The 24,220-nt window shown below is 45.9% G+C and overlaps 1 protein-coding gene and 1 pseudogene across 1 annotated transcript; one reads left to right on the top strand and one right to left on the bottom strand.

Annotated features, from left to right (window-relative positions):
- Positions 1 to 6,665: 6,665 nt before the first annotated feature.
- On the top strand, positions 6,666 to 7,151 carry LOC120844235 (the record flags this gene model as incomplete). The annotated part of the gene is made up of 1 exon (XM_042291294.1): positions 6,666 to 7,151. A coding segment is annotated over one exon (486 nt), but the record flags the coding sequence as incomplete, so codon positions are not given.
- A 7,491-nt stretch (positions 7,152 to 14,642) lies between these two features.
- Positions 14,643 to 15,571, bottom strand: LOC121836629 (annotated as a pseudogene).
- Between the last annotated feature and the right edge of the window lie 8,649 nt (positions 15,572 to 24,220).

The following is a 24,220-nucleotide window of genomic DNA, read 5'->3' as shown; positions in this document are numbered from 1 at the left end:
AAAAAATTATGTCGGCGTGGAATGCTCACCTGAAGTCCCAGAATTGCCTCTCTTTTCGAGTGAGGTATATGTGACTTGAGTATGTATTTCCCCGGGAATTTCCCAACCACACGTCGTATCCAGCGTCGGCCAGAATGAATCCTATAAAATATAATAGTCGCAATTTATGAATTCGTATTTTTTGTCTTTTTTACACGTAGGGAATATAAAAAAAACTACGAGGACACCTAAGAACTTTTTATGAGTTGTGAATGTGAAAGCATGAATGTCGTTCTTCCGCTCTCTTAGTTCGTCTGCGGCGTACCGTAGTGAACGGCCACGTTTCGCTCCTGCCGAGGCTGTGGTCGACGGCCGAGCGCGCGCTCTCGTGAAGTGGCCGAAAGGCGCTGAGCTCGGCCGTGCAGCCTCTCCGGAGTTTGCCCGTACGGTCTCTGCGGCCAGGCCCGCACTTCTTATCGGCGGCCGCGCTACTGTGTGCGCTGCGCCGCCACGGAGAGAATTCTCTGGTGGCATTCCTTGAAACTACGCCGCGCGAAAGCCAGTGGTAGCCTCGTTCCTTAAAACTATAGCGCGCGCCAGCCAATGCGAGCTCATCCATCAGAATTGTGCTTCAGACCACAGGCTTTTTTTCTATTTGGATAGGATAAGGCGCCGTTTGGCGCAGCTTCAAAAGCTGATGACGTCGGTTGGATTCGTGGGGCAGTTAATGCTTTCACATTAATATCAGGAAACAATAGTTTTTATTAGGAACAATAGTTTCTGCTAGGAATGTAGGAACTTTAAGTAACAGCAATAGTGGAATATAAACACATACGCGACTGAATTGACCACGATAATATTTATTTTAGAAAACAAAATATTCGGAAAGGTAGTAATTGTATAGATGAAGACACGGAGTTTCGGAACGAAAACTTCAGTCTTTAAAAAAAGGTGCAATCTAATATAAAGTCCGAAGTAGCCGAAATTATAGCCCGCTTCTGCCAGCGTTCAAAATATCGGTATTGCTTAAGAATTTGATGAATCACATTTTGTTATATGTCGTTTGGCATCAAGATTTTTGGCAGGCGAAAATAGGTGATAAAATCGAAATATGCCGAAAGCCCAAAGTCGCACGCGAAACGGGTGTCGAACGTTTTATTGGAAATCTTCGTTCAGGTTAATGGGCTTCTGGAAGCACAATGAATACGCCACTGAGTTCCTACTCGTTTGATCCTGCAGGTAGAGGTTATTTCTGCGCTTTTTTAATTTGAGTAAGAAATGGCAAATGTACTTAAAATTGATAATATTGTACTTTTTTAGGCTTACAGAGAAAGAATCGCCCTTTCTTCTTTAGTTATGGTATTGATAATATACTTTTAAACGACGTGAGCGAGTTTAAAATCTTAGGTGTTTTTTACGCCCCATCTTAGATGGGATAGACGTGTCGACTTTATCTGCTCCCGAGAATTTGAGGAGTTCGGACATATCAAGTGGACTCTCAAAGGCTCCACTAGAGAAGTCGAACTAAACGCCTACAAAACCCATCTTAACCCCATTCTAGATTATAAATCAGTTGTAGGAACTGTTGAAAATTACCGGCTATAGAAGAAGAGGAAAAGGAGATATACGACGAGAAAGAAGGGACGATGACAGCTACGGTGCTCCAAAAGCAAACGGAACCATCATGTAATTATTGTATATAAATCCTTTCTTCCTCAACTAACTCGACGCAGTTGTTCCCCTAATGTAACGCAAAATCATGGTGCCGAAACCCGGGAATAGCTGAGCCAAGGTCAAACAAGAAAAGACTTCGAACATCCATCGTAAGGCCTAACGATCGTCTAAGGTACGTACCGTAACGGAAATGGATCCTCTAACGCCAGCAGCCATCGATCAACTCAAAAGAAGAAGAGCAGTGGTTCGGTCTTCGGCTACCAGAATTATAACCGAAACCGTCGCTCTTCTATCCATGGAACCAAAGCCCATCGGTGAGCTGGAAGGAAAACTTAACATCTTAACAATCAAAGAAGCTGCACTGAAGGAAATTAACGACCAGATTGAGAGAGTCATTACAGACAACACGCTCGAACAGAAGATGGAAACCGCTGAAGGCTACACCGAAAGAATTAACGCAACGAAAACAAAGATCCTTCAGAGTCTCAGAGAGCAAGAGCGAATGATGAACAGAACGTCGGAAACCTAGACACAAGTTGGTAGATCAGAACAACAGCTCTATGCAAGTCAGACACACGCAGCAGCAAAGCGTCCGAAATTAGAAATCGCCAAATTTTCCGGAGATATTCGGTCATGGCAGGGCTTCTGGGACCAGTTTGACGCTACGATCCACAAAAATGTGTCTCTCTCGGCAATTGACAAAATTAAATACTTGAAGAGGTACCTTACAAGCAAAGCTGCTGCGACAATTGACGGTTTTCAACTAACATCTGAAAATTATGCAGTTGCACTGGACATTCTGAAGGCAAGATTCGGGAAAAAAGAACTCATCATAGAAGAACACCTTGCACGGTTGCTGGCTGTAAGAACAATAAGTAACTCTCAGGACGTCGAGAAGCTCAGGTTATTATACGAGGAAGTTGAGTCTGGAGTTCGTAGTCTTGAGGCACTTGGTGTATGTTCAACCACATACGGAACAATCCTCCGAACGGTTCTGCGAAAAACCGTGCCATCAGATCTCGAACTCGAATATCATCGAAAGACAACAGCAGTATCAACAAACGAAGGCAATGAGCTAAAACGATTCTTGGACTTCCTGAAAACGGAAATTGAAAGCCGAGAGCGGACTCAGCATAGAAATCAAAGAAAACCAACTTCCAATTTGGATTGAGCTACTCCTGGGGGAAGAGACCGACAGACACAATACCCGCCTTCTGCAGCTATCTTTGCGACAGGAACTCAGAAAGAAGAGAAACAATGCTTGTTCTGTGGATGCTATGACCACCTAGCTGCCAACTGTTCTATACCAATGCCATTGGAAGAGAAAAAAGAAATGCTGAAAAGAAACAATCGATGCTTTCGATGCACGAAGCAAAACCACCGTGCAAGGGATTGCAGAAGCGCAAGGTGGCTAAAGTGCGTACAGTGTTCTAAAAGGCATGCCACGGTAGTGTGCGATCCAAGCTACAACGCGCTAGGAAACAAAGGTCCGCACGAAAATTCTAGTACAAGTAAGGAGGAAGCCCCTAACGAAACAGTGCCGCAGTCCTCTCTAAAGGCAACGAATAGCAAAAACAGAGGGCCGTACCAAGTCCTTCTACAAACGGCAAAAGCATGGGCAGAAGGTGAACAAAACCGTGTGCTTGTCAGGCTTCTCATTGATGGCGGAAGCCAACGCACCTGTGTGAGACGAGACAGATCAGAGAAACTTCACCTGAACGTTTTAGGAGAAGAGGACCTAACGACCTTTACCTTTGGAGAAGGCGCTGCAACAGCTTCAAGAAAGTGTCGAAAGGTAGAGCTATGGCTGCGCAACCAATACAACAGAAAGGACGCACGAATTGAAGCCCTAGAAGTCCCACAGATATGTGCTGACATCATTCACACACCACCAGACGTCACGCTGGACATACCAGAAGACATGCTGCTTGCTGATACGTCTCTCAACAACGACGAGTGTGAAAACGGAATCAGCCTACTAATCGGAGCCGACCACTACTGGGACGTGGTAAGTGGAAGCGTGGGACGCCTGAAAACAGGATTGATGGCCGTCGACACCAGCCTCGGTTGGACTCTACAAAGGCCCATGTCCTCAAGATCATCTACTGCTATCTACTCATCAATTACTGGAGTGATGAAGGTTACGACAGCTGACGCAACTGAGATATCAACACAATTACGATCGTTCTGTTAACTGGAGCATATCGGAATCAAGGCACAAGAAACGTCAGCCAACGAAATTGCTCAATTTGAAGACTTTAAAAAGAGCGTAAAATATGAAGACGGACGATACCAAGTTTTCCTCCCATGGAATGATAAAATTGATATGCTCAAAGACAACAAAGAGAATGCAGAACGAAGGCTCCGATTACTGACTGGACGCCTCACGGAAAACAAAGCACTCATGAAAGACTACGACACAGCAAAACGGGAATATTTTGGCAATGGGTTTGCAGAAAAGGTTCAAAGTAATGAAAAAAGCGGAAATCCTGTATATTACATGCCACACCAAGCGGTTGTGCGACAGGAACGACTGACAACAAAATTGCGGGTGGTATTCGACGCGTCCTCCAGCGCTGCAGGGGAACTTTGACTGAATGACACCTTATCCAGTGGAACGAACTTAAATCCTGAATTAATAGACCTGCCGATCGAGGTTCGTACTCACAATGTCGTCGTAATAGCAGACATCGAGAAGGCTTTTTTACAGGTGATGTTGGCGGAGCAAGACAGAGATGCCTTACGTTTTTTATGGTACGAAACTACCCCACAGCAAGGACATCACCTTCCGCCTATAACAACATGGAGAATGGCCAGAGTTCCATTTGGGGCAACATCAAGTCTGTTTCTCCTGGCATCAACGTTGAGACACCATTTCGACTTGATGAACGAAGAATTTCCCGATACCTCAAATACTCTAAAACAGCACATGTATGCTGACGACCTGGTAACTAGCGCCGATGATTTGGAAGGAGCCCAGGTACTGTGCAGAGAAGCAACAAAGAGACTAGAAAAGGCGGGAATGCATCTTTGAAAGTGGAAATAAAATGAACCAAGGTTGTTATCGGAATTAAAGGAAGAAGGATCCGGCCGCCAAGTACCACTAACCGAACAAATTGGCCGAACAAAGGTTCTAGGCATTGGTTGGGAAGCACAAGCAGACATCATCAATTTCGACATAGAACCTCTAATTGACTTTCTGTGCTCACGCGAAGACAGCAAACGCTTCGTACTTCAAGCAACAGCTCGCATATTTGACCCTATGGGTTTTCTTGCTCCCACCGTGAAAACCATAAAAATGCTATTTCAACGACTTTGGGAGCGAGGAGTTGAGTGGGATGAGGTGTTACCTTCAGACTTATACGAAGAATGGGACAAGTGGTGTACAGACCTCACTGCATTGAAGGACGTCGCTGTTCCAAGACTCATCGTTCGCGACTTCAACAAAGACGAAACAGAAAAGGCATTGCATGTCTTCTGCGATGCTAGCACAAAAGCGTAGGGAGTTGTAGCGTACGTGGCATCAAAAGAGGAAGAGGGAAGAAAGTGTGTGACCATTGTAATGGCGAAATCGAGAGTGGCACCCCTCAAGCGGTTGACCCTTCCGCGATTAGAGCTTATGGGAGCATTAATTGGCGCTCGTTTGGCGCATTCTCTAACAAAGAAGTTGAAGATGGAAGGACTCCCAGTGTATCTGTGGACTGACTCCATGATCGTCTTTTATTGGATTCGTAGTTCTGCAAACCGGTGGAAGCAGTTTATTGCAAATCGCGTCTCAGAGATACAAGGTCTGACGGAACCAATCAACTGGAGACATTGTCCTGATTCAGAAAACCCAGCAGATCTTTTAACGCGTGGACTCATGCCAAGGTCTCTGGCTGAGAACAACAGATGGTGGAATGGACCCATCTGGCTTCAATGCTCGGAATCATCCTGGGCAAGTCAAGTTGAGGAAAGACCAGAATGCGAAGAATACACGGCTGAAGAAAAGAAAGATACTGTTGTTCAACTCATTATACCCGACGAAATTCATCTGATGAACCTGGAGAACTACAGTTCATTTAATAAGTTGGTTCGAGTGACGGCCTGGGTTAAACGCTTCGCAAACAACATAAAACAACAAAAACAACACAGGGGAGCGCTAACAAGCGATGAAATCATAGACGCAGAAAAATACTGGATAGCGGCTACACAAATGCAGGCTTTCCCGAAGGAAATCGTACTTCTAAAAGATCAGCAGCCAGTGGACAAAAATTCAAAAATCAAGTCGTTCAACCCATTTATTGACAGTGATGATATTATGAGAGTTGGTGGTCGTTTACAATTCAGTAACAACAAGGAAAGCGTAAAACACCCAATAATTCTACCTGCAAATCACCGGTTCACTACCCTTCTCATTGAGGAAGCACATCGTCGACTGCTGCACGCCGGAGTTCAAGACACTTTGACGCAGCTACGGGAAACTTACTGGATTATAAAGGCAAGACAAGTCATACAGAAAGTAATACGTCGCTGTTTAACTTGCCAAAGACAAAGCTGTGCACCTGCCTCAGAGCCGGTAGCTCCACTACCAGCCGAAAGAGTTTCAAGATGCGAACCATTCGAAACTACTGGAGTGGATTTCGCAGGTCCTTTGATATGTCGACATCACTACGGAAGTAGCAAGGTTTACATCGCACTTTTCACTTGTGCCGTAACACGTGCCGTGCACCTTGAACTTGTGAGTGACCTATCGACAACAGCATTTTTGTTGGCGTTCAAACGCTTCACTACACGCCGAGGCATCGCAAAAACGATTTATTCAAATAACGCCTCAACGTTCAAACGAGCCGCTAAAGACATCAGACAAATGTTTGAAGCAATACAAGGAAAGCAAGCGCAGACCTACTTTGCAAATCACAGGATTAGGTGGAAAACAATTGTAGAAAGAGCCGCATGGTGGGACCGGTTTTTGGGAGAGACTAGTGAGGTCGGTCAAAGTCTCACCACGCAAGGTTCTGGGCCGTAGTAGTCTGAATTTCGAAGAACTGGCCACGGTCCTCACTGAGGTAGAAGCTGTAGTCAACTCCCGTCCAGTGACGTTCATTTACAACAACCGTAAAGAACCAGAGGCTCTATCTCCAGCACACTTTTTATTGGGACGTAAACTGACCACCCTGCCCCCACATCACTTACCAGCAAAAGATGAAGCAAGTTCTGGACACTTAGCGCGACGTTGGAAATATCGATGCACTATTATAGAGCAATTTTGGAGAAGGTGGAGATCTGTATATTTGCTAGAACTGAGGTCAGCTCACATCACCAATCCTAACAGTTCAAGTGGTTTACAAACCGATGACATCGTCCTCCTCAAAGACGACCGACTCCCACAGCAGATGTGGAAAATCTGCAGAGTTAAAGATGCTTTCCCAGGAAAGGACGGCAAGGTTCGAGCGTGCAGGATTGTGCTGCCCAGTGGGGGAGAGCTCCGCCGTCCGATACAGTTATTATACCCGCTGGAATTGCAAGATTGCAAGAATGAGCATTCGCTCATTTCGGGGGGAGTTTGTAGAAAATTATCGGCTATAGAAGAAGAGGAAAAGGAGATATACGACGAGAAAGAAGGGACGATGTCAGCTACGGTGCTCCAAAGCAAACGGAATCATCATGTAAATATTGTATATAAATCCTTTCTTGCTCAACTAACTCGAGTTGTTCCCCTAATGTAACGCAAAAGGGACCCCTATTAAAAAAAATGAAAATTAACTTGAATATATCCGGGCTAAGACTGTAAGATTTATTGTTAAAAGGTGTGACCGGAATTTATCTCTTTTATCCGCTGTGACATCTATTGCGCTTGTGCTGGAGGCGAAAAATCGATTGACTCGAAATGCTCCACAGAATTGTCAATAAGACTGCGTCATCAAGCGAACTGAATAGTAAATGCATCTTCTACGTGTGCCAGACGATCTTATAGATGAAATGCTGTTCCAATTCGATATCATATAAATTGTTCCAAAAATTCGCTTCCACTTTCTGCCTTTCTAGGAAAAGCAGAGAGATGTTCAGTTCTGCTTCACGTTTGAACTAAATTGACGGTTAAACGCTGATCAAAGTTAACTCTAACTTTGAACAGCGTTGCACTTTCAATCCGCTTTACATATAAAGAAGAGAAGAGTAGACTGTGTTTCCTTTACTTTAATGCATACCGAAACATCACTGGAGACATAGAAACCACTGTGTGCAGTAAAGCTTGCGACTCAGGTAACTTCTTAAGCTTCAACTACAATAATCCGGTTGAGCACAAAATAGCAGTCGTAAGAATCCTGCTAGATCGGTCCGAACACATTTATTGAAATCCATAATTGCAAGCATCTGAAGATACAGTTATTGTCGACTCGCTGATAAAGTGGAATTATCCTAGACGTTTAATCGAAAAGATGCTAAGCAGATGGGACAAAGGAGACGTCTGGACAAAATTGTAATGTAGCAGGGCAAGTAACATATCCGTACATTAAAAGTGTTTCTCACTCTATCCGCATGCCTCTCGCCTTTGTAAACATTCGAACAGCTTTCAAAACCCACCTTAACCTACTTGACCTCATTACCAAAGCAAAAGACTGCCTCCCTCCCCCCCTCCCGCCCACAAGGGTCCCAGCGTGGTGTTGCGTATAAATTGAACTGTAGACTATGACGTATCCTGTATTGGGGAGACAGGCCGCAGACGTTGGACACACATGTAAGAACACAAACGTGACGTGGTGGAAGCCGCGCATGCCACTAGGCCAAAGATGGACCTGGTTGACCACGGGTGAACAACGGGTCACAGTTTTGGTTTCAAAGATGGACCTGGTTGACCACGGGTGAACAACGGGTCACAGTTTTGGTTTCGAGAACGCGTCAACCTTGGCGCGCAAACGATGTTGGTATCTACGAAGGTCATTAGAATCATAGTGCCTGGGGGGGTGCAGCGGGCCCTTCCCAAAGAGTACGCGGATCTCCTTAAATGGGATTTCCGGTCATCCTTTTTTTTCATTTCTATCTCATGGCTTTACTGATGATTTCTCCCATATGGTCTCCCATGTGGGAGACGAAACGTGTGATTAAATTATTTGTGTTATGTGAAGTCGGTGTAGCTTGTTTAACCATGATAAGCCCCGGCTTCTAAAAATGTTGGCTTTAATTTGTACCTTGTATTCCTCTGCTGCCTTGGTCAACTCGAGAGAATACTTCAACCAATACAAAAAATCGCCCGCTGGGAATGCCGGCAAGGCTTCTACAGTTAGTGCCCTAACCAAAACTTGATTCCTCATGTACTGCGATATAGTCCTCGGGTCGACACTTCCTCTGGGAGAAAACTGGCTCAGAGCTTCATCCTTGATTATGTGAATGCATGGATACTGATAAACAAGCAGAAACTCATTGAGTGTCGGCACCGTCGTACTGTAGCTGAGAAGTTTTTGTGACTGTCCTCCGACCAGACGATAGGCACCACATTTTTGGCGCACAGAAACATGCACATGAAATGAAAAAAAAAAGATAAAGTTCACAAATGTTCATGACAACAAACTGGTTTAACTAATCCCAAAGGCTGCCACACGACCGGCGACCGCGGTCTACAAACTGTCGTCGAAGTAGCTCTCACATATGTTTGGCAGAATGTCTAGCCCAGCGTGGTGTGCGAGGCAAGAGATATTTATTCTCTACTTCTACGAGCTGTACATATATACAACGAGACTACAGCGCTATATAAGAGCTTGTGTCTCATTTCTTCTCTTTTCCCAAAAGGGTAAGTCAAGTTGCGTAGCTTTGTAGTTGGACGACACACCTTTCACTTTGGCTGTGTGTGTGGATGTAACACTGTCCACTCCTGGACAATGTTACATCCACAGTACTTCTACAATGTTGGGCGGTTGCGGCGGTCGCTTCAGTCATCGGGACTAAGTGTGTCCTGTTGCGACCAATGGACATATCGCCAGTGTCCACCCAGTATGATCTCGGCTCCTCAGGTGACATGTGGACAGTGACGAAGTTATCGAGGTCCACAACCCAGACTTCTGTGTAGATGATTACGTCGGGAAGATTTTGCAAACCATGGCTCGAACCAAACCAGTGTTTTTGCTTCTTTCTGATTTCTTCTTCGTAAGTCCTCAGCTTCTCTTTCTCTGGGAGACGACGGAGCAGGCCCTTTGAAGAAGCTGGACGAGTTGTTCTGATTTTTGTAGCAATTAGTAACTCTCCAGGTGAGTAACCGTTCCTAAGGGGTCTGGCCATGTAGGTAAGAAGGGTCTTGTACGAGTAGCCCGCCTTTTCGAGAGGTCCCTTGTTTACTTTTACGGCAGCTTCTGCTAGACCTTAACTCTGTGGATAGTAGGGATTTCAAGTTTTGTATCTAAACCCATATCTTCCCCCAATTACTGCGAATGGGTAATCAGGTCCGTTGAAAGTTGTGGTCAAATTTCACTGATGACTACCTCCGCCATGCCATACCTTCCAAGGATGGACTAGGAGTGGGTGACGACGGCATTGCCAATAAAGCAAGTGAGCTTCACTAACTCGGGAAACCTCGAGTAGTAATGCCGGGAAACAGGCTGATCGTGTTGGTTGATCGTCACGATCAGCCACCGCGACCCTCCAACCATGGCGACCTCAAGCCGAAGTCTTTTCCGAAGCTCCGTTGGTTACAGCGCCATTTTCCTGTTTTTTTTCTGTGTTCGATTAAAGTCCGACATTAATTTCACCAAGTTATTAATGTCAGCGTAGATTGTCGACATGCCAGACTGGATTTCTTGCCCTCGCACGGCGTTTATTTACGTCAAAATGGCTTTCGTGCAGCATGAGAAGATTTGTATGCTGGAACTTGTTCGGGGTGATAATTATGGTGCCATGCAATAGAACGTCTTCGATTTCGGTGACATAGTCTTTGTGTGGTCAGCACACCTTTAGGAAGGGCTGAGGATCACGACGACTTGGCCAGACGTTTTGTGAGAAAGAGCGGAGTTGGCGGCAGAACTTATCTTGTTCTCTTTTGAGCTCTTGCAGCGAGGGAGTTGAAAATGGCAGCGTTGAACACAGCTGGTTTATGTAAGCATCGATGTTTTTTCAGCTTGTTGTCTTGAATCTTCTCTTGAAGCGGAGACCTTGACAAAGCGTCCGTTTTGGTGATGTCTTTGCTTGGTATGCCCGTGATTTCATATGCGTACTGCATTAAGCGTATCCGCATCCTCTGCAGTCAAGGTTGTCAGGTCGTCCATCACTTTCGGCGCAAACAGCGAGACATGAGGTTTGTGGCCTGTTTCCCGGCAAAACTCAGTTCCGCAGACGTAGTCCTGGAACTTCTCGCAGGCGCAGACGAGAGCAAGGCTTTCCTTTTCCACCTGAGCGTAACGGCGTTGATTCTTGGTCAGCAGTCGGGAAGCATACTCAATGACAACGTACCGACCGTCGTCTTACTGGTGACGTAAGCCAGCGTCCAGGCCATAGAAGGAGGCATGCGTGTGACGTTCGTTGGTCCCTTCGTGGGAGTACATCGCTAGGACTGTATCTGGCGAGAATAACATTTTTCAGTTTGAGAATGCTTGTTCCTGCGCGTTCTTCCATATGAACTCTTGTTTTGACGAAAGCAAGCTTGACAGTGGTTGTAATAACTCTGCCATGTTATGTACAAAATGACTTAAGTAAACGGCCAGGCCCATCAATCGTCGGAGCTCAGTCTCACATTTTGGCCTCAGCATCGCAGTGACTGCTTTTGCCTTGTTCTCGTTAAGTCGAACGTGGTTCTTCTCAATGATGTGCCTCAAGTACTGTATCTTCTTGACGCAAAACTGGCCTTTGTCTCTGTTCAAGGTTGCGCCTGTGGCTCGAACTCGCTCGAGAGTAGCGCGGAGTCATTGTTCGTGCTGTTATTTCAATGCTCCCCAGACAAAGATATCGTCCATCTGACAAACAACACCTTCAAAACCCTGGAGAATGTTACTCATTCGACGTTGGAAGTGTTGTGGGACAGAGCAGATGCCCAATAGTAGGCGATTAAAGCGAAAGAGACTTAAGGATGCGAGGAAATTGGTCAGGACTTTACTTTTCTTCCCTGAAGCAGTCTGCCAAAATCTTTATGTGGTATTAATTTTTGAAAACGACATGGCTCCTTGCAGCGTCCGAAGGGTGAGTTCCACCGCCGAAGTGGAATAACATTCGCGTAGGATTAACCTGTTCAGCTCTGTGTAGTTTACACAGATCAACAGTGTTATGACGCTTTGGTACCACCAATATCGGAGTCGGTGGCCAAGAGGCGGGTTCTGTTATGGGGTTGATGACGCCGATTTCTTGCATCCGTAGAAATTCCTCTTTTGGTTTCTTATACAGAGGTAGAGGCACCCGACGAGGAGACGTGAGAGCACAGGGAGTAGCGTCTGGTCGAAGCAGTATGTCACACTCTTGTTGTAACTTGCCCAGACATTGGAATACTTCCGGGAAGTGTTTGTCTGCATTCTACACCGAAACAGTATTGAGGGAGCTGAACAGTCCCCAGCCATTGATGGCTGCCATGCCGAGAAGTGCGGGGCGGATGAGCGCAACGATGTAAACGTCTTCGACGCTTTCTCGGCCGTTCAACTTGAAAGGGAGCCTCGCCACTCCCGAAATGCGAAGAGCTTTTCCATCAGGTCGCTAAAGTCGACGCGTTGTGGAGTTTAGAGTGATATGCTTAAAATACTGGTGGTTCGTTCTCGAATGACAGTCCCGACCGCCCTTGTATCAATATTCAAGATCAGTCTTTTCGATTCTAATTGCGAAGCGACTTCAAAGGTTCAAGATGTCGTTTCATCTACCAAACCAAAGAATCCTGTCTCTGTTTCGGTGGTCTGCAGCATTTGAACCATCCTGCGAACAGTCGCATAGTGACATTTCGTTCCAAACTTCTGGCACGTGCCATTCTTTGCTGGGCAGAGAGCTCGCGAGTGCCGATTTACCGCACCAGCAACATGAGTGGGCTTGATTTTTCTTTCGGCTTCCTTTTGTGTGTTTATGCAGCGCCTTAGACGGTGGTTTGGTGTCGAAGTCATGTTTAGCAGGTTTGGTCTTTTTCGCGTGTAGAACATTTAAAGCTACTATTTTTTTTTTGATAGCCTCGACGGAGGTTTGCCTGTTGTAGCTTAACTGTCTCGTTCTGACGTGCTACGGTTAGTGCCTCGAAGAGATTGAGGTCGGGGGCAAGCTGAAAAGATTGTGACACCTTGTAATTATTGAGGGCTACGACCAGTCTGTCTCCGATCAGTTCCTCTCGAAATTCTCCGAAGTTGCTGGTGTCCACTAGAGCATGGAGAGCTGCAGCAAAATCTTTGGCGTACTCAACGTGTAGTAGGACTCTGGTGGCGAATTTCGCCCTTACAAGGATTACGTTTCTTCGATGAATGAAGTTTTTCTCGCAGCTCTTGTTTACCAAGTCGAAATTTTTCTGCTCATTGGGCGTCAGCTTGAACGTGTTAAAAACATCCCCTGGCCTAAGTGGTACACCAGTGCGTCCACTTGACTCTCCCTTGGACGGTCGCGGACTCCCGTAGGAGCGCGGCAGCGCAGTAACCGTTTATTTCATTGAGGCCAGTCTAACGGCGACGAAAACGTGAACTGGTCAGGCGGCGTAATATGAAAAAAGTCACGTTCACTCGCGTTTGGCTTGGACGTTCCATACGGCTACAAAGGGGTCAGGTACGTCGGCAGTTGAAAAGCACAGGTCCGTATTGAAGGCCGTAGAGTTTGAAGCCAAGTTAAGGTACCAGAACAAAGGCCATTGTGGCGTACTGACCTGTCATTCAGAAAAAGAGCAGTGGTCAGCACGTCCCACCTCTGACACTATGTTTGACAGAATGTCTTGCCCATCGCTAAGCGCGGGGCGAGAGCTCTGTATTGTCCACTTCTAGGAGCTGTATATATATACAACGAGGCCACAACGCAATATAAGTAGGGTTGTTCGTTTTCGGGCTTTATATTTTTTTTAATTCAGGGGGTAAAAATCGGGTGCTATTTTGCAAGCTGATAATCGGGGAGAAATCGGGTTTTTTGAAGAAGCATTCTGAAATTAGGGTTTTTTCGGGTTAAATTTACAAATGTGCTAAATAGTACTTTCGTTTTGTTTTTTTTTTATCGGAGGGTAACACGAGCTCCTTAACGCCAACGCGTTAAAATCAGGGATCTGTTTGAATCTGGTAATCGGAGGGACATAAGGGTTTTCTAGCAAATAATCGAAAATTCGGTGTTTGTATGGAAATTAAAAAACAATAATGACAGCGAAAGAGCATAGGTAACTTCTAGGAAATGAAACATTTTATTCACGAAAAGCTAATCATCAATTTTCTACACATCCTTGTTAACATAAATTATCATCTGCATGCACAACATGTCGGTCTCCATCTGAGACCTGTCCGATCTTTGAACGTGTCTCAGCTGAGAGAACGTTCTCTCGACATCACAGCTTCCATTAGCTAGGCACAACAATGTCAGTGCATCATTTGCCAGCCTGGGGTAGCGAGCGGTAGAGTCATGCCAATACTCAATGAGTTCGACAGCTGTGTTAGTGGTGCTTGCTTCCAGCAAGTACTGGTTAAACGCGTCTTGAAGCGAATCTACGTCGTCGGTCACGGAAATGAAGAGAGGTCGGTAGTCATCAAATGAATGCCTCAGCAGACGCTTCTGGAATGGATCCAAGACGGCTCCCATTTTCCATAACGTTTGCTGGTTTTCGTCTTTGTCTGAGACGTTCCGTTTAACAGTGCAGTACCATTTTGTGGCAAGTTTCGTGCAGAACTCTTCAGAACATGTTTTCACTAACGAGGCGCTGCTCTTTGGTAACATACACAAAACAGCTCTTCCCTGATCGCTTCGACCGATCGTCATTGATAGCTCGCTGAAAGTCTGCTGCAGCTTGACGTTTACGGGGTGATCAAAGCTGGACATAAGAAGTTTCCCGCTTCCAAGCGTTTCCTGGGCGTCTAAAAGAGGACCGAGTGTGTCTCTCATCAGGATTGCCTTCGCATAAACAACTTCTTTTCAGAAAGTATCACTCGAATAGCTTCTGCTTTGCTGCTATCATGCGAGCTTTCAGCAAGTTCCGTTAACGAGCTCCACATTTCTATGACAACGACAAGCGCTTTGTAGAAGCTTTGCCATCGATTCGGGACAACAGAAGGTGGCTTCTTTACATCAGATCCGAAGAGGCCGTTAGAAGCACAAATTTCGGTGCACTTTTGGTAGAGCTTGTTAGCATGCTTAAATAACGCGCCAAACTTGATCACTACGGATCGAACATCAGACACGCTTGGTGAAGAAATGGCGTGGTCAACACTCACATGAATCAGATGAGCTAAGTCTTTGATACGAATTGCTTCAGCTTGACAGATTTCTCTTACCATTTTTCGCATGTACTCCACTGAGTCTGTGGCTACAGCCACAACGTCCTTCCACGTTTTGCCTACCCTGAGGAGAGGCTTGCTGACTACCTTGGCCACCGTGTAGCTGTTCGAAGCATTTACTCTGTCGACGTCGACCAAGACAACCTGCTTCTTCATGGTTTTTTGGCTATAGTAGCACAGGAGAGTGTTGATGGTAGGCACTCCAGTGATGTCCGGGGATTCGTCGAGGATGACGCTCACTTTCACAGCTCGCATATCATCGCAGATTTTCACCATGTCCTTGTCGAAGCTTCTTTCAGGTATTTCAACCGAAGTCTCTGTCCTGTTGGCATGGTCTTCGTGGCCTTGCAGTATTTACGTACAAATTCCCCCAGAGGTCCGTTCGCCTGGTTCATGCTGATTCCACTGTACGCTAGGGCACGAACGAAGTCGTGGATTACGCCGTCCGCTTCAGTTTCTTTCGCACGTTGCCTACAGAACACATCAAAGAGCGTCGGCTGAGATGTTCCCGCCTTCTCAGCTTCCTGGGTCGACATCTTGAACTTCTTATGGCGGGATGACGCTAGATGCTCGCGAATTCGAGCGTAGGGCTTGCAATATTTACGCACTAACGTGCGGCTGCCTTCACTGTCTTTCGTTGCGATCTGGAGATCTTCATTCTCTTTACACCAGTCATCCAGTGTCTTTCGTTTTCTTCCCATCTCCAAGGGTGAATTTTTTTGTGCGGTGTACTGGTGCCCTATGTTCGGCTTTGCACTCGCCTGTCGCCTGGGAAGTGACGATGAGGATCATGCGTCTCGTTGGTTAGAGTTGGAAAAATGCCACTATTCTCAGAATATTGCTGATCCTTTCAAAACAAAATTTTGATGCTCAGTCGCCTTCTTTCCCTTCTATTGTGCGCGGTGTTATGACCCGTCCCAAACTCCTTGTGTTTGTGAGCGCGTGGGAAGCTCGTCCAACCATTTTCCCACTCGTTAGGGCCACTCTGCGGGATGGATTAGCCCAGGCTTAGTCGAACGCTCGGGGCCTGGCTATTCTGGCTGGCGACGGTCGCTTTAGGGGAAGCACAACACAAGGACTCCTCTCCCTCACGTGTCAACCCTTCTGACCTCTACCGCCACCTCGGCTGGCGCCGACGCGGCGGAATGCGACAATATGTGTTTCTGCCCTTCCGGGTGCTTATCGGTCACGGTGGCGGGAGGTGAATTAAACGGCGCCGGCTGTCTGTTGGGAAGAAATCCAGGGATCGTCCACCGACCAATTTGCAGACCTTGGAGTCGTCTTGCCATTCCCGAACGTTAAGCTCCCCTTGGGGGAGAGCTTCGCTGGTCCGATTGCCGTCGATTGCTTCAGGACCGCCCACGGAATCCGCCTCTCCCTCAGGTGTCCACGAAAACATCGACCGTTCGAAAGACGGTCGCCTTCGGTCAAATGTTTCGCTACGAAAGAAACCTGTTAAGTTTTCCCGATCTGTTTTTCTGACTGACTAGCTCGGACGTTGTTCGTGAGAAAGGTAGACCGCCAGCGAGATGGCCATGCTACCTGAGAGACCAGGCTCGGCGTTGAAACCTAACGGAGGTCGAAGGGGCTTAATAGTGCAGTTCACAAGCTGCGTGCAGCAGGGCCGAAGCTGCGTGGCGTGCCGAGGCGGTCCCACATGCACAGTGCAGGGACGGAGATGTCCCTCCGAGGCCCTTACGCCCATTGTCGGTTTTCTTCAGCCGGCCTCCGTAGAATGTCACGGTGAGTTAGGCGCGCTCGTTGGGCGGTTGGTTGAGAGCCGCGTAGCGTCCACAGTGCTACACGCAGCTTGCGAAATGAACTATAGGTCACTGTTGTCCCGAGGTAGGGTAGCTAGCGTGTGTGCACCGCAAACTTTGTGCGGCGTAAAAAAAAAAAAAAAAAGTTTTTTTTATGTGGTTTTGGAAATCGGGGAGAGATCGGGTTCAACCCGATTTTCCAGAAACATGTTCGGGGTGTAAAAATCAGGTAAAATCGGGTTTTACCCGAAAACGAACAACCCTAAATATAAGTGTCTGTCTCACACAATGGTCAACTAAGTCTTCATTCAAAAATACTTGATCTCGCCCTGGCCGCACTCATTGTTCCTAAAAGAAATTTTATATTTGAAATTGAGGAGGCACTTCTTCATCTAGAGGATAAGACTGGAATCAATCTGGCAAATACCGGAGGAAAGTGCACCTACGTTCGTGCGTGCCCGGAGAAAAAGCAACCCGGAGAAAAACTCACCTAGAAATAAATTTTTATTCAATGTGGTCTTTATCGATTCAATATCCATTTTATCAAGAGAACAATTTGTTTTTGTATTCTTGCACCAGGTTGAACAATCTAGGAGCACCAGTGAAACTTAATCAGCAGGCGTGCGCATGCAAGTGGTATGCATTTCAAAGCAAGGCGCTTTGCTGCAGCTCTTCATTCACTTTTTTGACGGCCGTTTTCCCGTGAGTGCTGAAATATTTAAATGTGACATAGCCGGGATAGATAAAATATAAATTTTATTTAGCTTCTCATTGGAAGAGCTTAAAATATTGAAAGCGTGCCTTCTTAAAAGGCAAAAAACGAAGTTTGAATATATAAATTCTGCAACAAGTACATGAAAGGACATTTAGTATATACTAATTCAGGAAAGAACTGCTCAGGCTGCAGCCTACTACACTGGACCTATTTTCCACTTGCTAAAACCGGTTTATTAATTTTTAAGGGCGAAGCTCCTTAGGGTCCAGCCTTGTCCGTCCGTCCGACCGTCCGGCCGGCCGGCGTCCGTGCTTACATAAAAATAAAAAAAAATGTTTGCGCAGTCGACAGGATTCAAATCTGTGCGGGGAGACCCCAATGGATTTCTAGTCCATCGCCTTAACCATTCGGCCCCGACTGCGGGATGAGTACGGAGCTCTGAGATGTGGTAGTAATTCAAGAGCTGGGGTTTCTGTCATGGATGGAACGTTGCATGTAGCCGCTGAACGTCTATACAGGAGTGGGCGTTGCGGTCAAATGCGTATATAATCGCGTTAAGCTTTGCATGCATTGGCTCAACGTTTATAGACGAGAGGGCGATGCGGTCAAATGCTCAAATGCGTATATAACCAGGTTCCGTACCCCACATTCTCTTTCTTTCATGGACCGTTGACTTAAGCGGTGGAGATCCGTTCCCACGGCTTCTAGCGGATCCAAGCTGATCCGCTAGAAGAACCACTGGCTCCGCATTTCACCGACCACAAAGCAGTAATAATAAAGGCGAAACGCAACCCGGAACTCAGCACTACCTATGAGCAATAAAAAAAAACATCAGCACCAATAGCACTACCTATAAACAATAAAATCAGTATATATCATCAGCACCACCAGAGCTTCGCCCCAATCAACGTAATTCACCACGTGGAGATGCGGTCATTTTTTTAGTTCTTATCGTGCAACCGATTTTGTATTTTTAAGGAATATTTAAGAGTATTTTATTTGTTACTGCAATGGAGAAAGATCGTACGAAAGCATGCATCCGAACATACTTCAGTTTGAGTCAATGCTCGGTTCCCAGATCCCCAGGTGAGCTTTTCTCCGCATTCGTTATTAGTCCGCGCCGGTCGGTTTTGTGGGGAGCTTATAAATGTGAAAGCATTAACTGTCTCATTGAGCGACGCCAGTGAAGCCGGCGAAAACGGCAACTAAACTCGCATTGCCTGGGCGTTATGTGTAGCAGTGAAAGGCATCTAGATTTCCATTGGCTGCGAAAAATGTCTCGGGGACCTTTCTGTAATAATGACTTTGAAAGGAAAATTTTGTACATTGCGGTTTGCTGAAAATCTAGCCCGGGCCCTGAAGTGCGAGACGAGCACGCTTCCGGAATGCCATGGCTGCTCTACGGTTACGGCTGACTAAAGCTGTGCCGATACGCCGTTTCACTAGTTGCGTGCAGTACAGGCGAAGGCAACGCCAGGCGACGGGAGAAAGGGAAAGCACTAGGAGGGCTAAGGAGGAAAAGAGAAACTCCTCTACTTTCTAACGTTTGTAGTGGTCTTCCTTTCTCCCCTCGCGCTCCATTGCGCTCGTCTCCCAACCCGCATTCCTAGTACTCGCGCTTTCTCTCTTAGCCTGGCGTTGCCTGCGCATGCACTGCACACAACTAGTGACACGTGCACGCGATATGCTTTCTCATTCTCACACGTAAGCCGTCTTAAGTGTCTCAAATGAATTTGTTTTTCGGTCAGCTTATCTCTAGTGAGCTTTTCACCGCCGGCCCCCCCCCAATCTGGCACACAGTCGCATAACGATTATGCTCAACAACGCAAAATGAACACCATCGAATCTAAGCAAGCTGGTGCAATTGACATTACTGGATCTTAAATCAAATCTGTCGATTAATATTCTCACAGCTGATAAGGCAAAGGGTACAGCGGTACTTGACAAGCAAGTTTCCTTTAAAAAAAATCCATGCGGTTCTTGTTCACACGGCTCATTACGTGAGGTTACCCTGGGACCCCCCTCCAAAATTTTAAAGATCTCTTGTTGACCACCTCCGCGATCTAGAAAAGAAGAAACGCATAGACGACGCTACGAACCGTCGTCTTTTTACTTTTGACGGATCTACTCCTAAATACCGTGGTCTTCTAAAAGTTCACGAACCAGAGTGCCCATTGTGTCCGATTGTTTCATTCATTGGTTCCTTCATTTGAGCCTGTCAAAATATTTCGTTGAACTCACCATTCCGGTACTGGAACAAACGATTTCACAGTACGTAATTTTCAGAAGATCGTGGGCCACGTTAGAGGTAACGGACTTGAAAAGGATGACGTTATGGTTTCCTTTGATGTTGTGTTAGAGTTTACGAATGTCCCAACGTCCCAACTCTGAGATTCGCTGAAACGAGCTTACGTAATGATGACACGCTTCCCTCACACACATCATTAACGGTTGAGGACATCGCTATACTGCTACGGTTTTGTCATCAGCAGTCTAATTTTTTCCATTTCGTCGACAAGCCTATCACCCGATTGAAGGTTGTCCAATGGGAATTCCGGTATCCGTGACTGGAGAATCTTGTAATGCAGCACGTCAGAAAACAGTTATATGGTAAGTTGTGCATCCAGTAAGGTTTTATATGCGTTACTTGTACGGCACTACCGCAATTTAAATAAAGACCATCTTCATGACTTTTATTTAACCTTGAACACCGTTGAGCCGTCAATCCAATTCACACCGTGAAGCAGAAACGAACAGCACATTGCCTTTCCTATAAGTTTATATAGACCGACACATATAGAAACACCTGTGTACCGCAAATATTGCGACACCAGGAAAGTTCCCATACTTCAACTTACATCACCCGGTTGAGCACAAACGAAGAGTCGTACAAACCCCGCTACATCTGTCCGAACACATTTATTCAAATCCGGAACTCCGAGCATCTGAGGATACAATTATTGTCGAGTCGCTGGAGAAGCGGGATTATCATATACGTTTCATAGATAAGACGCGCAAGCAGATAGGGCAAGATAGTCGTTCGAATGAAATAGTAATAAAGCAATGCAAGTAAACCCTTTCTGACTCTAATCGCAGGGCTTTCGACCCTTCCGAATTTCTGAACAACTTTCCAACACCCATCCTAAACTACGCAACCTCGTTTCCAAACCAAAAAAGGACCCCCCCCCCCCCCCCCCCCCAGGGTCCCAGTGTGGTGTGGTGTATAAATTTAACTGTCTACAGTCTACATTGTGAAGCTGAAATTGTGAAACACCAGCCGCAAGTGTTGCACCGGTATGAAATAACACAAACGTTAGGTGGCGAAAGCCACGCATGCCACTAGGGCAAAGCGGAGCTATAGTTGATCACAGTCGGACAACAAGTCGCAGTTTTGACTTCAAGAAAGCTTCGAGCTTGGCGCGCAAGCAATGTTGCGGTCAATGAAGGAACTTGGAATCATGTTTTATCCGGGGGGATTCTGTTTCGTGAAGTGTGCGCGGGCCTTCTTAAATAGGATTTCTAGTTGGCGTTTTCCCCATTGCTGCCTTTCGGCTTCAGTGATGACGTCTCGCGTGTGGGCGACGAAATGTGTTACTAATTTGTTATCTGCTTTATGTGAAGTCAGTATAGCTTTTTAAAAATGATGAATTTCGGCTTCTGGGGCTTTTGCATTCTACGGAGAGAGGTGCACGAGTGTCAGTGATTGTTGAAGTCTACATGAGAAGTAGCATTCGCCACTCATTTAAGCTAATATTTCTTTATATTTTTTTCGCTGGCGGACAGCGCTTGACAATGATATATGATCGCAGCTGTTTTTTACGGGATGGAGGAAATCTGTGTATTTAATTTCCATCTCCAGTGTAGGAAAAGTTAGCGCCGACCTGTGGATCCAAGCACGCGTGTAGTGCAATGGTCAGGTAAGCATACATTGATTAAAAACGACTAACGCGATGACTGCTGTCCTTCTGCTGCTACACAATATGCACAAAAATGGTCCTGCTGCTAGTGGCACGGCGGCGTCTCATTCTTATACCACCCTTTCAATATGAGGTGCTGAGTGTACACATGCAGGTAGGAAGCTTCTGGAGGTGACATCAGCATTCGAGGGAGACCAAAACAACCATGGTTTTTTTATCGTACGGGGCGCCCCTACACACTTATGGCTTCACCTACGGTAGCATCATGTCGCCTCCAGAGGCTTCATACCTCCATAAGTCAAGTCCCGGTGGCTGCGTGAAGAATGAAACGCGTCCTTCACCGACCTTTTTACCACGTCCGAAGAATGTGGTCATTCGATTTCCACCTTATGACATCGTACAAGTGACATGCTCTCGCCCGCCGCAATCTTTGCGCCGCCACAACAGCAGTCGTGTGTGTGGCAGGAGCCAATTCTGTTAAAGGTCCCTCTCCAGCTTGGCCTTTTACGAAAACTTCGGTAGCCAGAAGTGGGGACGCCGCCAACACGTCGACACTGACGTTACTAGACCAACGTTACTAGAACACTTAGTTAGGAAACTCACATTTAAACCCGGGCCACTAGCGTCCACCAAGACCGAACTAAATACAATGACAGCGCCACCCTTTAGCGACGAGTTGAAACATGAAATTTGCCTTATATGGCTACTACTAGAGTCACTGAATGTCCCCAGAGTACTCAAACACCCAGTCTCGACGTGCCGAGATGGCGACTCAATCTTTTTTCTTTACTGAGGTCACCTTGAGCGTTTAGAAAATATGTTTTTGTGTAAAACAAACGAAAAAAACTCTTTTTGTATGAACGTTTATTGGAGTTCAGTACAAAATGACAGGTGCGTGATGTTTTCTAAAATATTTAGTAGGTATTGCGGAACAATTCATATTGTTTTTATACAACCATGTGTCACCGCGGATTACGGGTATCGCGCCCCAACCTGGGCGCGTCCTAACTTTGGTAGTAATTCGCGGCGCGTCCGCTTGGGAGACGGGGCTTGCCATCCCTGAAACCTCTTCTTCCGTATATGTTTAAGCGCCAAAATGGTCGATTAAAGTCACAATAGTACAGTCACAACGGCGCTATCAAATTTGATACTCCCGAACCAATTCAAGCAGCCGTGCAGTTCCCCGAGTGGCCGCTGCGGGATAAATGGCGGCGTTACAATCGCAATTAGCTCGGCTCTTGAGTACGGATCGGTGCCACTTTTTCGGAAGAGGCGCTATGGCAGTTTCCCAACTGAGTGGTTCTAGTAACGTTTGTCGGGACGCTTTTGCACCACGACCGATACTTTATTTCGTCTCTTTCATTTCCAGCTTCCGTTTTAATCAAGTTACATTTAACCGAAACGCATTAAAATGTTGCGGCTGATTGTATTTAAGAAAAAAAAAAACTTACCCAAGCTTTGGTTGGGAAAATTTATAACGAAATCTGATGAGGCACCGAGCACGCCATGTTGCAGCAATATCGTTGTCTTATTGGACAAAGGTGCGTCCTGGCTTTCGTTTTCCCTCGTGGAATACGTTGAATGCGGATCACATAACCGTCGCTGGTTGTAGCCTCGTATTCTTCGACTGGATAGCCTTTGCTGGAGATCAATTCAGACTGGAAGCGAGATTTAAATTAACCTAAACAGATGTTGGCGAGGGTAAGGGAACGAAGAAATTATACACCAATAGGTAAAGCAACAATACGCGCCTTGTGCCATGTTGTTTATGACTTGTGAGTGCTCGTATGCAGTATAGAGGTTTTTTGCGCGACACAGGGGACAATTACAAGCGAGTAGACACGGACAAGCGCAAACTTTCAACTACTTTATTCGTGCGCAATCGACCACGAACATCCAGAAAGAGCATGCGCAGCAGTGCTCGTATATTTACACTCAATAAATACCTTGCCAATAAAAGACAAACTAAGCAAATGCATGCTATACATTTAATGACATATTTATGTAAACACCTTTTTTATAAAAGGAGGTTTCACTGCATAAAAGGGGAATGTTAGAGCTTTTTTATGTCTTGGAGTTGTGAATGGACGACACCTAGCAGCATGCAGATCAGAACCAGTCTAGCTTTAATCACCATGGCGCTTTTTTAACCGTGGTCAGCAAAACCGAGAAACAGTTCGGTTTCATTCTACAAGGGAGGTTTTGACTTTGAGAAGACTGAAAGTTCGTCGTTGTTTTAGACAAGAAAAGTTAATAAAAGTGAACACAGATTAATAAACGATGAAAGCTTGCTTTCATCTCGTCTGACGGTTTTATTTATTTATTTCGTTTGTAAAAGGCACTTTTGCACTACAGCACATTAAATAGTGATTTGCTCTCAGTTTTGTATCACTCTGAATTGTATTTATAACCTAAGTTGATCAGTTCGACTATTACATTGTTATACAAGAAAAATAAAGGACGGTATCTTTCAAACAATATATATTTAAAAATAAACGCGCTCGAGTAAATATATTTTTAAGCTCATGTTCGTTGAATGACTTTTTTTGGACACTGCCACACACATACATCAGCTAAATGTTTCGCACATTTTAATCTTTCTACCCAAGTAGCACACTTGCTCGGCCCAGGCTTGGGCCAGACTGGCGCGAGCTAAAGCCAACTTGGTTCAAGCCTGTCCCAAGCTTGCGCCAAACTGGCCCAAGTATGAGCCGGGGAAGTGTGCCACTAGGGTAGTTGGCACTGTGTAAATCTAAATTAAGAACATCGAGCATCTCACAGCTAACGAAACGA

Source organism: Ixodes scapularis, unplaced genomic scaffold (assembly GCF_016920785.2).
Source record: "Ixodes scapularis isolate PalLabHiFi unplaced genomic scaffold, ASM1692078v2 PGA_scaffold2__306_contigs__length_199485367, whole genome shotgun sequence".
NCBI lineage: Eukaryota > Metazoa > Arthropoda > Arachnida > Ixodida > Ixodidae > Ixodes > Ixodes scapularis.
This window is presented reverse-complemented; position numbering and strand designations above follow the sequence as displayed.